Here is a 14,429-nt window from a genome sequence, read left to right as displayed (position 1 = left end):
AACAGACATTTCTCCTGCCGCCTGGTCGGAAGCAGAGTGCCGTGGCAGGACGCCCTCCCCTGAGGCTGGGGAGAGCTGCTCCCTCCCTCTTCCGGTTGCTGGCAGTGCCGGCCTCTTTGGCTTGTGGCGGGACCTCTGCATGCACCCCGGGGCTGTGTGGCCTCCTCCTGGTCCCTGTGGGTCTCCCTCTGCCCCCACCTCAGGAGGACACTAGAGATGGCCTTCGGGGAAGTCCTTGGTCAGGTCTGCGAGGGCCTTTCTCCAGATGAGGCAACGTCCCCGGGCTCCTTCCCTGGGGTGCATGGTCCTCCAGCCTGCTGCCCGCACCTGGGCCTTCAAGGTGTGGGGCTTGTGCCGGTCTGTCTGACGCTTCCCTGCGTCTGCAGGGCGGCTTCCCGGCGGAGTACGTGCTGGACGAGGAGGGCCAAGGCAACCTGACCTGCCTGGACAGCAACCACTCTCACTTTATCCTCGTGGACGACGGCACCCATGGCCAGTACGGGGTGGAGATTCCCCTGAGGACTAAGCTGGAGAAGTTCATATCGGAGCAGACGAAGGAGAGAGGAGGTGAGTGGAGCAGGCTTCCGGCACCCAGGACAGAGGCAGCCTGCTGGGCAGTGCCAGGACGCAGCTGGCCCCGCCATGCAGGGTGCTTGGAGGTGTGATCGCGATGGGCTGCGTTCCTCCCCCTCCTCCTTACCCTGGTCCAGCGGGGCTGTCTGCGCTTCTCCTGCCCCTTCCACCAGCGTGGCTGGCAGCTTGCCTGCGTGCCCTCGGGGGGATGTCCTAGGACCACTCCACAGGCAACCTCAGGCTTAGAGTTCAGAACAGGCGGCAGCCAAGATTCGGAGCGTGACTGACCGGCAGGCTCCAGGACCTTGGGAAGCACGAGCAGGGTTTTGTGTAGGTCAGAGGAGGTGTGGAGGATTTGGGGGAGACCACTGGCATGGTGCCCAGGCTGTGCGGGATGCTGCTGGGCAGTGGCTTTCAAGCTGCCGGGCATCCCCAGTGTGCTGGGCCCGCCCAGGGTCTGTCTTCACGGGTCTGTGGGGAACAGAACTTGCTTCTCGTGATTTCCTGGGTGATGCTGAAGCTCCTAGACTGGGGGCCACCCTCTGAGAACCCCGCTGTGACTAAGAACCCGGGTGGGAGTGTGCTGGCAGGTGGGCTTGCTGCCAGAGAAGGGTTCCTAAGTCGCCTCGACCCCCTGGTGCTGGGCGGAGGGAGCAGGAAGGCCAAGGGTCTGCTGGACGTGTTCCTCTAGGGGCCTGGACTTGGAGGCACCACGGCAAGGGTTGCAGAGGAAAGCAGGTGGTCACAGTGGACCGCTGGGTAGAGAGGACAGGGTAGCCCGAGGGGCCGGCTCTGGTGGTCCCCAGCCCCGCCCCTGCCCTCCCACCCTAGAAGGCCAGCAGGCGTGGGCTTGGTGACATGGAGCTGCTAGGGTGGGAAGAATGGCCCCAGCAGAGGTCCATGCCCCTCGCTCGCTGACCTGGCTCCCTGCTCCGCCCAGGCGTGGCCATCAAGATTCCCATCGTCTGTGTGGTGCTGGAGGGCGGCCCTGGCACGCTGCACGTGAGTACTGGCAGCTGGGTGGGCTGCGTGGGGCCGGGCCCTACTGCCGGGAGGGCTGGCTTGAGGTCTTTGCCAGCATCCTGGTGGATCATCGGCAGGACAGGGCCATGAGCTGTCCCTGGGAGACAGATGGGGAGCCCCCAGGTGGGACGGGGAGCACCCAGGGGGATCCTGGGTGAGAAGGGTGACTTGGGGCCTGGGGCGTAATGGAGGCTCCAAAGGGGCCTGGAGCAAGAGGGGGCCTGCTGGCTCTCTGCTCCGGGGACTCCTCTGGGGAGGCTGGGGGGCCTGCTGGCTCTCTGCTCTGGGGACTCCTCTGGGGAGGCTGGGGGGCCCGCTGACTCTGCCCAGGCTCCCAGGAGCGTTTTCAAAGCACGGTCCTCACTCCCACCCAGGCCCTGGGCTGGCAGTGGGGTAAACAGATTCACCAGTTGGCCAGTGGTGCACCTGGACCTTCCTTCCGGGGCCACTCCGTGTGTGCTCAGCCCCCTCCGTGGACGCTAGCCGGCCCATCTGTTGCCGAAGGGTCTGGATATGGGGCAAGACCATGGGATCCGCTCATGGCATCGTGGAGAAGTGCAGGGCTTTGTTTAGGACTCCCGGGTGGAGACCTTCCCGGCTGGACCGTGTCCTCAGGGAGTTCTGCCCCCAGCTGAATGCCATCCCCTCTGTGCCTCCTGCTGTTGGGGCCACGCAGTGCTTTCTTACCCCAGGGCAGGCCCTGTGTGCAGGAAACATCCTTCTGGGGGCCACGTGTGGCAGGCCCTCCTGGTAGCAGAGCTCACGCTGAGCCCCAGAATGCCTCATGGGATGGGCTCCCCTGGGCTTTTGCGACCAGGGTCCTTGCAGCGTCCCCTGTGGAGATGGCGCTTCTGTCTGAGTGTCCCTGGAAAGTCGTGAAACCCTCTTATGAAGGTGTGGCGCCACAGGGGCCACTGCCGGGGGGCATTGTGGGCGTGTACCCACGGTGCTCAGGGTCACCCTGTCCTCAGAGCATGAGGGTCTTCCAGGTGGTATGTGCTTCCAGTAAATTCCATCCCAGCAGCAGGCCAGCCCCAGCCTTCTCTTGGGTTCCCTTCAGAAGGCGCCAGAGTTGGCAGGACTCTGCCCACCTCACGCTGGTCTACAACCTTGCAGACCATCTACAATGCTATCACCAATGGCACACCCTGTGTGATTGTGGAGGGCTCGGGCCGTGTGGCCGACGTCATTGCCCAGGTGGCCAACCTGCCGGTCTCTGAGATCACCATCTCCCTGATACAGCAGAAGCTCAGCATGTTCTTCCAGGAGATGTTTGAGACCTTCACGGAAAGCAGAGTTGTCGAGTGGACCAAAAAGGTGGGGTAACAGACATGCAGTCACCAGGCGTGAGACTGACTCTGGAGAGGCTGTTGGCCTGGGGGGATCAGGTGGCAAGGGACCTGAAGCAGAGTCCAGAGGGTGTGGGTGGATGGAGGAGAGGGAAGATCAGACCACGTGACTCCAGGCCAAAGGACAGTGGCTGAATCTCTCCCTTGCAGACGGTGGGGCTGGCCAGGAATCCGCAGGGCTTGGGAGTGTCTTTCTGCACCAAGAGCCGGTGCCGGGGTGCTGGGGAGAATGGGGCACGGCGGAGTGCTACAAAGCACAGGGTGCGCTGCGGCTGAGATGGGGGCAGCAGGGGAGCTTCTGGGAGACAGGAGTGGGGGGCTGAGGTGTCCAGTCTCTTGGCCACAGAGGTGCATTAAAGGAGTGAGCCTCAGAAGCAGCCAACTCCCCAGGCCAGAAGCTGGGCCTTGGGTGGACCTCAGTGAGCTCTGTGGTGACCCTGGTCCTCGGCCGTGCCTTGACCTCCCCTATGGACAGATCTTGGCTAGTCACCCCTCCCCAGGAAGCCCCTGCCCAGCCTGGGAAAGCAGGGGCAGAAAGCCCAACCAGCACCTGCCAGTTCTTGGTCACCTGACCTACTATCTCTCACACTTAGAAGCCCGGGGTCTGGGCCTCAGATGCTAAGGTCACCTGTCCTCTGTTTCCTGGCAGGATTCTTGGTAGGGGGTGATGGGTACCTCTGCCTTGTAGTTTCCCCCACAGTGACTTAAGGGCAAAGCTGTACACACCTTTCACGCAGCCCCTAAGATCAGCCAGTCTGAGAGCGCTTGGACACTCAGGGCCAAGGCGTGCCCTGCATTGTGGTCTGTGGAACACAGGGCTGACTTTGGGTTCTGTGGGCAGCCAGGACCCACCAGCCACAGACCACGGGACACACTGCATTGACCATCCTGGCCTCTGGTTTGTTGGGAGGGGGCTCAGAGAGGACCGTTCCAGGACTTGGGCTCTGGGCGGGTGGTTGGGAAGCAGGGGCTCTGTGATGGGTAACCGGGTGGCACGGTGACCTTCTTCAGCTTTATCAAGGGCTCAGAGTGACCTTGTTCCACGTGGTTCTCTGTGAGCCTTTCTCTGTCCAACAGGGGAAAGTCATGAGCTCCCCCGACCTCAGGCTCCCTCGCGTCTTTCCTCAGGACCGCGGGCCGGTCAGACAGGCCCTGGAGCCTTTTCTCAGCTGGATTATGAATTATTCAGGCAACTCTCAGGACTGAATCAAATTCGCCGTTGTTCGAAAGTGCCTATTTTAAAAATCCACTCTCCATCGCTGACTCAGGCCCTGAGAGTGGTGTTTTGTGCAAACCTACCTCAGGCCTGACCCCGGGGTCCCCGCTGCTCTTCTTGCCCCCTCGTCAGACTCGGTTCAGGGGTTCTGTCATTCAACAAGCCTCGGAGTGGGGGTCTGCGCTGGGTGGCAGGGACGGTGGGATGGCCTGCATGGGCTCTCTCTGCGGGGGCACCGGTTGCGCGGGGGCACCGGTCGCGCGGGGGTCAGGAGGAGGGGCTTGCCTCCCCCTGCGCCGCTTTCGTGTGGTGAGAGGGTCCGAGGAGCTCAGCCTTGTGAAGTGCTGAGCGCCCACAGGCTGCTGCTCAGGCAGAACGGCCACGGCTGGTTGAGTTCAGGGAGTGTGGTTCAGGCCGGAGGAGGGCCCTGGCATGGGGGCGGAAGCCAGGCCTTTGAGTTTGCATGAGGGCTGGACTGTGAAGCATGGGGTCACACTGGGCCCTAGAGATGGAGGTTGGGTGCTGAGAACCTGCGGTGGGGGGAGTCTGCGCAGGGGTGGCAGTGTGGCCAGGCTGACGGGAGAGAAGGCAGGCGAGGCCGGGGGCCGTCCTGGGGAGGTGTGGGAGGGGTCTCAGCCGCTGAGGGAAACTGCAGTAAGGTGCCTGTGTGGGGTGCCACCCGGCCACAGGGGGAAGGGTTTTGAGGAGCGACAGGCCGCAGGAGCAAGCTTCTCGGAGGTGTTATGACAGATGAAAGACAAAGAGGCCAGACGGGTGGACGGTGTGTGGGTGGGTGGATGGATGGACACTTGGATGGTTGGACATAGCTAGACAGACATGTGGGTGGACAGACACATGGATGGAAAGCCAGCTAGTCAGCTAGACAGAAACATGGATTGATGGATTGATAGATGTCTGCAAAGAGAGGTAGACAGACACACGTGGATAGAAACACAGACAGGTAGGTGGATAGTAGGTAGGATGGACAGATGAATGGACAGGCAGGGTGGGGGATGGCTGGGCTCAGACAGGACCAGGAGGGGAAGCCTTGCGCAGCATACTGTCTTCCGGAAGACTCCATCATCCTTGAGGCAAAGATGCTGGACACTGGGGCCATGCTTCCCACCTGATGGGCCACTGCCCTGTGATGTGCCTGGTCTCATGCGTCTCAGCATCTGAGTGAAAGAACAGTGGCCCAGCTCACACAGGGCAGGCGAGGCTCGCGCTCGGGGTCTGGCTCCCCGTTGGAGACCCAATTCCGAGTGTCCTTAAAGGAGAAAGGACATTCACTCATTACTTTGTATCTCACTTGGACAACTTTTCTTGCAGATCCAAGACATTGTTCGGAGGCGGCAGCTGCTGACCATCTTCCGGGAAGGCAAGGATGGTCAGCAGGATGTGGATGTGGCCATCCTTCAGGCTTTGCTGAAAGGTGAGGGCCAGGGAAAGTGGGAAATGGGGGAGAGTCCAGAAGGTGGGTGCTCAGGATGAGGGACCCCAGACCCAAGGTGCCGATGCTCCTCCTCAGTCAGAGGCACTGGTCAGAGGGCAGCTGGCCATGAGCCATGCCACTCACGCTCCTGCCAACCGGGAGACTCAGCGAACTCCTGAGAAGATGAACTCAGAGACCTGCACTGAGACACATTATGGTCAAACTCCCAAAAGACAAGGCAGACTCCTGAGGACAGCAGGAGAGCAGCGACTCGCTCACAAGGGCGCCTCGGCAAGGGCTCTACAGGTGTCGCCTCAGGAGCTGTAGACACCGTGGAAGCACTAAAGCAATTCTGTCACCCAAGAATCCTATACCCAGCAAAACTGCCCTTCGGAAGTGAGCGGGCAGTTCAGACGTTCCCAGCGAAACGAAGGCGGAGGGAGCTGGTTAGCACGGGACCCGTGGTGCGGAGGCTCTGGAGAGACCTACGGAGTGGGGTGAGAGGACGCTAGAGAGCCCCTCACAGCCAGCTGAGGCGAGGAGGACTCCACGCAGGTGCACACATGGGTCTTGAAAGGCAGCATCATCCTGATGATGGTCCGTAACTGCAGGTTGACAGTCAGAAATCAGCAGCAGAAGTGATACTGAAAGTTCACAGACCCGTGGAATTAGTCAGCATGCTTTTCAACAACCAGTGAATTGAAGGAGACATCAAAGGGGCATTAAAATGAAAATTCAGCATACCAAACTTATGGGGCACACAAAAACAGAGCAAATGGGGAAGTCTTCATCTACGAACGCTTACATTAAAAGACAAGGGGATCTAGCTCAGTGGTAGAGCACTGCCTAGCAGTGCAAAATCCTGGGTTCAATCCCCAGTAAAGTGCAAAAAGAGAAGAATGGAGTTTTTAAAAATAAGAAATACCTCAAGCCAATAACCTAACTTTAAAACTTAAGCAACTAGAAAAAATAGGACGAACTAAATCCAACCCAAAGTTTGCAGAAGGAAGGAAATAGTGAAAACAGGAATAGAAATCAATGACACAGAGAACAGAGAATACCAAGGAGACCAAAAAGATGAATCTTTGAAAAGATCAACAAAATTGACACTCCTGTAGTTAGATGAACAAAGAAAAAGAACAAAAACTGAAATTGCTAAAATCAGAAATGAAAGTGGGGACATTACTATTACTAATATGAAGGATTATATTAGTATGAACAATGAGACACCAACTAATTGGATAACCTAGATGAAATTCCTAAAAACACAAAACCTCCCAACACTTAAACCATGAAAAAAATATGAAGTCTGAGTAGACCTATAACCAGTAAGGAGATTGAATCAGTGACAGAAATTCTCCCAATGAAGAAAATCCCTGGATTTGTTGGTCTCACTGGTGAATTAACCAAACATTTAAAGAAGACCTGACACCAATCCCTCCTAAACTTCTCCAAAAAATTAAAGAGGAGGGAAGACATCCTAACTCTATGAGGTCAGCATTACCTTGACCCCAAACCCCGACAAAATTGCTACAAGAAAGGAAACTATAGAACAACATTCCTTATGAACAAAGATGCAAAAATTCTCAATAAAATACTAACAAATGAAATTCAGTAGCATATTAATAGCATTATACACCATGAGTAGGCAGGATTTGTTCCTGGAATGCAAGATTGGTTTAACATCTGAAACTTGATCAAGGTAATCTCTACATAAACAGGACATGGAAGAAAATCACATGATCGTATCAATAGAGGCAGAAAAGCATTTGACAAAATTCAATACCCTCTCCCAATAAAGACCCTCAGAAGACTAGTAACAGAAGCAGAGTACCTACCATACTAAAGCCATATGTGCAAAACTCATTGTGAATATCGTGCTCAACATCCAAGACTGAAAGCTCTTCCTAAGATGAGGAACAGGTAGCTCCCACCACTTCTACCAGACGCTGTGCTGGGGTGGCGAGGCAGAGCAATCAGGCAGGAGCAGAGGGTAAAGGGCATCCAAATTGGAAAGAAGAAGTAATGTCATTTGCTTGCCAATATGATCTATGCAGAAAGCCCTGAAGTTTCCAGAAAAAAACAACTCATATAACTTGCAAAGGAAGTCAGCAGAGTTGTAGGATGCAAAGTCAACTCAAATCAGGTGCATTTCTATACGTGAACAATCTGAAAAGGAAATTATGGGGAAATACCATTTATAGAAGCATCAAAAACAACAAAATTTTCAGGAATTAACCAAGGAGGTGAAGTTTGAACAAGGAAAATTATGAACCACTGCTGAAAGAAATTGAAGAAGACATAAATAAATATTTATTTTGTGGTGCTGGGGATCAAATCCAGGGCCTGGAACATGCTGAGCAAGTGCTCTACTACTGGGCTACATCCCAGCCCTAAGAAGACAAGAATGAATGGCAAATGTGCACCATCACAGGCTGGGAGACTTAGTGTCAAGAGGATGGCAGTACTACTCAGGCGATCTACAGATTCCATGCGATTCTTATCAGAACTTCAATCACATTTTTTTTTGCAGAATTAGAAAAGCCCATCCTAAAATTCACGTGACATCTCAAGGAACCCCAAGCAACTAAACCAGCCTCGAAAGGGTATATCGGAGTGGGAGGACTCTCACTTCCTGACTTCAAAGCTTCCCTCAAAGCTGCATTCTGACAGCAGCGTAGCACAGGTATGAAGACAGAGATCAGAGGGATGGACAAAGTCCAGGGAAATCCCTCATACGCGTGGCCATGGGGCTTCTGACAAGAGGACCGTCTGCAGCAAGTGGTGCTGGGAAAACAGGATGTCCACCCTTACCATGAAGAATCACCCAGGGGTCAAAGACCTACCTGTGAGACCCCAACCAATAAGTGCTCAGAAGAAGACAGAGCGAGTGTCATGACATCAGATTCAGTGGTGACTTCTTGGAAATGATTCCCGTGGTTTAGGAAACAAAAGAAAAGCAGACAAACCAAACTCACGAGAACCAAAACCTGGTGTGTCATAGGACACTGTCGACAGTGAAGAGGCCATCCACACGATAGGAGGAGACTCGCAAACCCACATCCAGCGAGGGACTGACAGCTGGGCTATAGAGAACCCTTACGACTCAGCAATCAAAACCCCAATTGAAAACAGGCAGCAGAGCAGGGCACAGTGGCACACACCTGAGATCCCAGTGTCCAGGGGACATGGCTCCAGCTTTCAGGGTTAGGAGGCTCTGGAGATGGATGTGTGGGTGGGCTCAGCACCGCTGGGCTGCTCACTTACCACAGTCAGGGTGGCGGGTGCCGTTTCTGTGTTTAGGCACAGGTAGGTGGGTCGCTTGCCATGCTTCTGCTGGGTCTCGCTCCTTTGCTATTCCTGAGAGTCCCTGTGTGGTCACCTGGATCTGGACTTGGACTCAGATCACCCTGTGGCATAATAATAAGTACTTTTTTTGAGGGTTTCATGCCTACACCATGACTGATTTTCCCATTCATCTATGATGGACATTCCAGTGGTTTCCAGTTGGAGCTACTGGCCTGGAGCTGCTGTTTGCTCTTTTTCCTCGGGTGGAGGGTCTAGGAGAGGAGTTGCCAGTCTTCATAAGTGTGTGTTTTCCAAGAGAAGCAGGGTGTTTGCGTGTGGTGTTGGGTAAGGGTCAAGCTTCTCTTCTACAAATAACAACCCACACTTCAAACACTCAAGTGGGATAGAGCACAGAGATTGCTGGGGGCGGCCAGGCCATCTCAGCCGGGAGTGCTGAGTCTAGGCGTCCAGGCGAGGACCACCCTCGGGAGCCCCACACGCCCTTGGCGTGGTGAGTTCTCTCCTCCTGTCCCTGACCGCCTGTGGTGAAGGGGTGCGGCTGGCCTGGAGGTGGGTGCGGCGTGGGGCGATGGGTGAGCCAAGGTGATGCCTGGACCCTGAGATTCTCTGCTCCAGCCCTGAAGTGAAAGAGCTTCATGTGGGTGTGGGTGTGGGTCGTGCCGGCCGAGTTTATCCCTGAGTCACTGAGAGGCAGCCCACCACCCTGTCCCTTGCTCCCCTCGAGCCCCGGGTGGAAGGCTGACACCTGCCCCTCACCTGCAGCTTCCCGGAGTCAAGACCACTTTGGGCATGAGAACTGGGACCATCAGCTGAAGCTGGCCGTGGCCTGGAACCGCGTGGACATCGCCCGCAGTGAGATCTTCACTGACCAGTGGCAATGGAAGGTGAGTCCCGTGGAGGGCCTGACCGGGCCCTCACGAGCCCTCCTTGGAAGCCAGGCCAGGCCCTGGGGCGGGTGATCCGGGTCAGCCCCGTCCTCTCCAGCCTGGAGGCGAGGGAGCCCTGCCAGGCCACTGAGGTCAGGGCTCCGCTGGCACCACCCAGTGTGGCGGCCACCCCCACGGTGCTCACTCTCAGCCCTCAGACCTGCACCCCACGATGACGGCCGCCCTCATCTCCAACAAGCCGGAGTTCGTGAAGCTGTTCCTGGAGAACGGGGTGCGGCTGAAGGAGTTCGTCACCTGGGACACGCTGCTCTACCTGTACGAGAACCTGGAGCCCTCCTGCCTGTTCCACTGCAAGCTGCAGAAGGTCCTGGCCGAGGAGCACCTGGCCTGTGCGCCCGCCGCGCCCCGGCTGCAGATGCACCACGTGGCCCAGGTGCTGCGTGAGCTCCTGGGGGATTCCACGCAGCCTCTGTACCCCCGGCCCAAGCACAGCGACCGGCCGCGCCTCTCCCTGCCCATGCCTCACATCAAGCTCAACGTGCGTGCTGGTAACCCCGCTGCTGGCTCTGCTGGGCCAGCCGTTGGCTGATTTTCATTAGAAAAGAGGTGTCTGGTACTGCAGGAACTGTCATTTAGTACCGCAGCCAGCGGGGTAGGGGCGTGTGCTTAAACCACAGAGATGAACGTCCTCCCAGTCCTGAAGGCTGGAAGGGCGAGGTCACAGTGCCGCGGGGCTGGTTGCTGTGGGACCACACTTTCTGCTGCAGCTGGCTGCCCTCTAGCTGGTCTCCAGATGGCGGGGGTGGTGGAGATATGGATCTCTGGTCTCTTTCTCTTATAGGGTCACCAGTTCTGTGGGATTGGGGCCCCGTTCTGTAACCTTGTTTTAACACAAGTACCTTCTTAAAGAACCTGTCTCCAATTCCCAAGGTCGGGTCACACCACAGGTTAGGGCTTCTGCAGAGGAATCTTGGGAGGATGCAGCAATGCTCTTCACATTGCCTTCTAGAAAGTTCTGCTTGGCAGGGAGGAGATGCCCTCTGCCGAGCCCAGGTGCAGCTCCGGGTGCTCTCGGTCTTCCTGCAGCTGGGTCCCACCTGATGTGCAGGTGTGCACCTGGCTGGCAGAGGGCGGGCTCCTCCGTACTGGGAAGGCGCCCCCTCATGGGTGCTCGCCTGGACAGTGGTCACCTGACCCGGCCTGAGCTTGGTGGGTGTGTTCTGGAGGGAGCCATCTCTGATTCCCGAATCAGGTGGGTGGTCAGTCCTTTCCAGGGAGTGGAACCTGCTTTCCCTGCCGTTTTGGATCTCAGCCTGGCTGCAGTTCGGGCGAGCTCACGAGATGCTGCAGGGTTTCCAGGGTTCCTGTGGCAGAGGCACAGCCTGTGATGGCAGCTGCGTCTGTCGCGTTCTGGCCTTGGTTCATGGTGGCTCTGTGAGAGGCACGCCTTTTCATTCTCTGCTCTAGATGAGCTCCCTGGCTGGAGCGAGTGCTTCCCACCAGCTTGGTGGCCTCCTGTGAGTCCATCTGGGCCCAGTGCCCTTTGGCAGCCGTTCTCACGAATCGCTATCTCGTCTGAGACCACATCTGGCTTTGTGTTTCCTCTGCTAGAAAACTTTCTGCTTCCTCCGGGGTGTGTGACCTGTCCCTTTCCCTGGGTGAGCCAGGCCTGGCACTGGCGGGGACATGGTGGTAGCCGGGTTTGCACAGTCCCAGCTCTGCCCTGCCCAATTCCAGGTGTCTGGGGAAGGCACCCAGTTGGAACGTGCTTAAGAACCTCCAGCCCAGAAGCTCACACTTGACCATATTGCAGCTTAGGGAACGAAACCGATTTATTTACAAGGACGAGCCTTGGGGACATTCTAGGATCACTTAGGGAAGTGGTTTGTGTGTGTGATGGGGATCTGGGAACAACTTCCTGTTTGTGTGATGTGGGGATATGTTCTTCACCTCTGGGAACTGCTTCCTGGCCATCTGAGAAGTGGTTTGTGTGTGATGTGGGGTATGTTGTCCCCCTCCGGGAACTGCTTCCTGGCCATCTGAGAAGTGGTTTGTGTGTGATGTGGGTATGTTGTCCACCTCTGGGAACTGCTTCCCCACCCTCTGAGAACATGACCACTTGGCTGGGAAGTCGGGTTCTGGTGCTGCTGGATGGGCTGAGTGTCTGGGCTGTCCCGTGCTGCTCAGATGGACACTCGCTCTCTCTGGGGAGCTGCTCTGCAGGAGGCACGTGAGGCCCTCGCAGAGCCCACGGCACAGGCCTATTCACTGACTGCAGAAAGTATCTGCCGGAAGGAGCTCGCATGCCACCAGCAAGGCTTGGAGCTCACCACATGTTACAGGGTCTCGCAGTGTTAGGGAAGGAGGCCGATGGGTATCCCCCTTTCCCCGTGTCTTCCGTGTCTCTGGAACAGTGGTCCTGAAACTGCAGTGTGTAAGAATGAGTTGGGGTTGCTGCGACCTCAGGCTATGGGCTCAGTCTCCTGGGCCAGTGTCCCTGGGTTGGGGCAGGGCAGGACGGCGTTCCCACCAGCCCAGGCTCTGATCCTCGCGGGGCCTCTGCTGCCACCAGGTGCAGGGAGTGAGCCTCCGGTCCCTCTACAAGCGTTCATCCGGCCATGTCACCTTCACCATGGACCCGGTTCGGGACCTCCTCATTTGGGCCATCGTGCAGAACCGTCGGGAGCTGGCAGGGATCATCTGGGCGCAGGTAATAACATCTCTTCTAGGAACACAGCTGTGGACAGCCCTTTGACCCGTGGACAGAAAGCCCACAGCTGTGGATAGAGTGGGATCGGGTCACCGCAGGACTTAGTGCCCAGGGCTGCAGAAACAAGACCTTGCTCAAGCAAGGAAAGCAGCTTTCAGAGAGGCCTGCCAAGCAAGCTTCTCATGGCCAGGGCCAAAGCTTGAGGGCAGTACTGTCCTCTGCGGCCCATGCAGGCCTTGGTAGGCTAGTGTACATGCTGTGTTCATCCTGTCCACTAGGGACGTTGTAGGGCAAGCAGATGGCTCCATGAGTCAGTGCAGTTGACGACCATCAGCACGGGGTTGTGTTAACCTATGGTCACTCAAGCTGTTTATGTAGACAGGGGTCAAGAGAGCCATTGATAGTAGCCCACGCTGTGCCTGGCCTCTGCCAGATCTCTGAGTGGAAGCAGCTGTCACTGGCCCTGGGCCTCACTGCTGCCCTGGTGTCCCCAGAGCCAGGACTGCATCGCGGCAGCACTGGCCTGCAGCAAGATCCTGAAGGAACTGTCCAAGGAGGAGGAGGACACGGACAGCTCCGAGGAGATGCTGGCTCTGGCGGACGAGTATGAACAGAGAGCCATCGGTGAGCTGAGGGACCCTGGCCACACGCCCGCTGTCCGAGGGTCCTCGCCCTTTGGCCTGGGTCTTCTGGGACTTCAGCCCCGCTTGCCTGTTTTGCCCCCATGGGTGAAATCTCGGTCCAGGGTGCCCCCTGGAGGGCTAGCTTTCTGACTGTCCCAGGGCGCGGTGCCTGTCACCCGCTGTTCTGACTCGGCTCTTCCTCTGCCCAGGGGTCTTCACCGAGTGCTACCGGAAGGATGAAGAGAGAGCCCAGAAGCTGCTCATCCGCGTGTCGGAGGCCTGGGGGAAGACCACCTGCCTGCAGCTGGCTCTGGAGGCCAAGGACATGAAGTTCGTGTCTCATGGCGGCATCCAGGTGACCTCCCGAGGGCCCTCTTGCAGAATCAGGTGCCCGGGTGCTCTTGGATGGTCCAGGCATTCACACCTGGCCAGGGACAGTGCCCAGTGGCACATGCTCCCACCCCAGGGCGCTTTCTTCCTAACTTGTAGATGAGGAAACAGGTGCCCAGAAAAGCAGGGGGCTCAGCCAGGCGCCGCGGCCACAGCTGGGATCCCAGCAGCTGGAGGCTGAGGCAGGAGGAGTGTAGGTTCAAGGCCACCTGGGCGACTTAGCCAGACCCTGTCTCAAAAGCAAAAGGGCCGGGGGTGTCACTCAGGGCTAAAGCGCCCCTGGGATCAAAAAAGAGAGAAAAAAGAAAGCCAGTGGTAGGGCCCGGGCGGGAGGCGGAGGCCCACTCCACCTGTGAGGCTCCTGCCGGGAGCAGCGGGCAGTCCCCAGGTGGCCCAGGAGCAGGGCCAGCCCTCTGCATCTCCAGGCCTGGGGAGGGCTGGGCAGCTCGCTGCTGCAGAGCAGGGCAGGGAGCCACCGCGGCCTGGCACAGAGGCCTGGCACATACCAACTCTGGGGGCTCCTCCCGCACCGTGTCAGGCGGTCACCATCTTGGCAGCTGCGTGTGTCCTGGGTGGGAGGAGTCCTGGCCCCACCCAAGGGACTTACAGGGCCAGCTCGTGAGAACCTGGGACTGTGTGGCCTTGGACCCTGCAGGGATGGGGTCCTGCAGCTGGAGAAGGGAGATGGGATGGGAGTCAGGAGTGGACCCACCGGTGTGAGGCCCCCCTCTCCAGCCCTTACCACCTCAGGCCACAGCCCAGCTCTGCCCATCCGGAGCCCCATCCTGCATGGGCTCCTGTCCTGTGCTAGCCACCTGCAGCTGGGGCTCCGAGTGTACTGTGGGTGAGGGTGTGGGTGTCCCTCTTGGCTGGGGTGTGGGGTGGGATCAGGGCAGGCTGCGGTGCCCACCATCCTA

The 14,429-nt window shown here is 57.6% G+C and overlaps 1 protein-coding gene across 5 annotated transcripts in view; it reads left to right on the top strand.

The window, feature by feature from the left end:
• TRPM2 (transient receptor potential cation channel subfamily M member 2) overlaps positions 1-14,429 on the top strand; it is a 48,273-nt gene that overhangs the window by 10,511 nt on the left and 23,333 nt on the right. For 3 of the 5 annotated variants that reach the window (XM_079100720.1, XM_079100719.1, XM_079100721.1), the window contains exons 6-14: positions 387-567; positions 1,514-1,575; positions 2,713-2,913; positions 5,491-5,593; positions 9,665-9,786; positions 9,980-10,327; positions 12,362-12,499; positions 12,994-13,123; positions 13,332-13,477. In XM_079100720.1, coding sequence (XP_078956846.1) covers positions 387-567; positions 1,514-1,575; positions 2,713-2,913; positions 5,491-5,593; positions 9,665-9,786; positions 9,980-10,327; positions 12,362-12,499; positions 12,994-13,123; positions 13,332-13,477 — 1,431 coding nt within the window. Of the gene's footprint in view, positions 1-386; positions 568-1,513; positions 1,576-2,712; positions 2,914-5,490; positions 5,594-8,168; positions 9,393-9,664; positions 9,787-9,979; positions 10,328-10,423; positions 11,042-12,361; positions 12,500-12,993; positions 13,124-13,331; positions 13,478-14,429 lie in introns of those variants that run through there. The other 2 variants (XM_079100722.1, XM_079100723.1) reach the window with 2 other exon arrangements.

The sequence above is a fragment of the Sciurus vulgaris genome (assembly GCF_902686455.1).
Source record: "Sciurus vulgaris genome assembly, chromosome: 10".
In the NCBI taxonomy this organism is placed as follows: Eukaryota; Metazoa; Chordata; class Mammalia; order Rodentia; family Sciuridae; genus Sciurus; species Sciurus vulgaris.
This window is presented reverse-complemented; position numbering and strand designations above follow the sequence as displayed.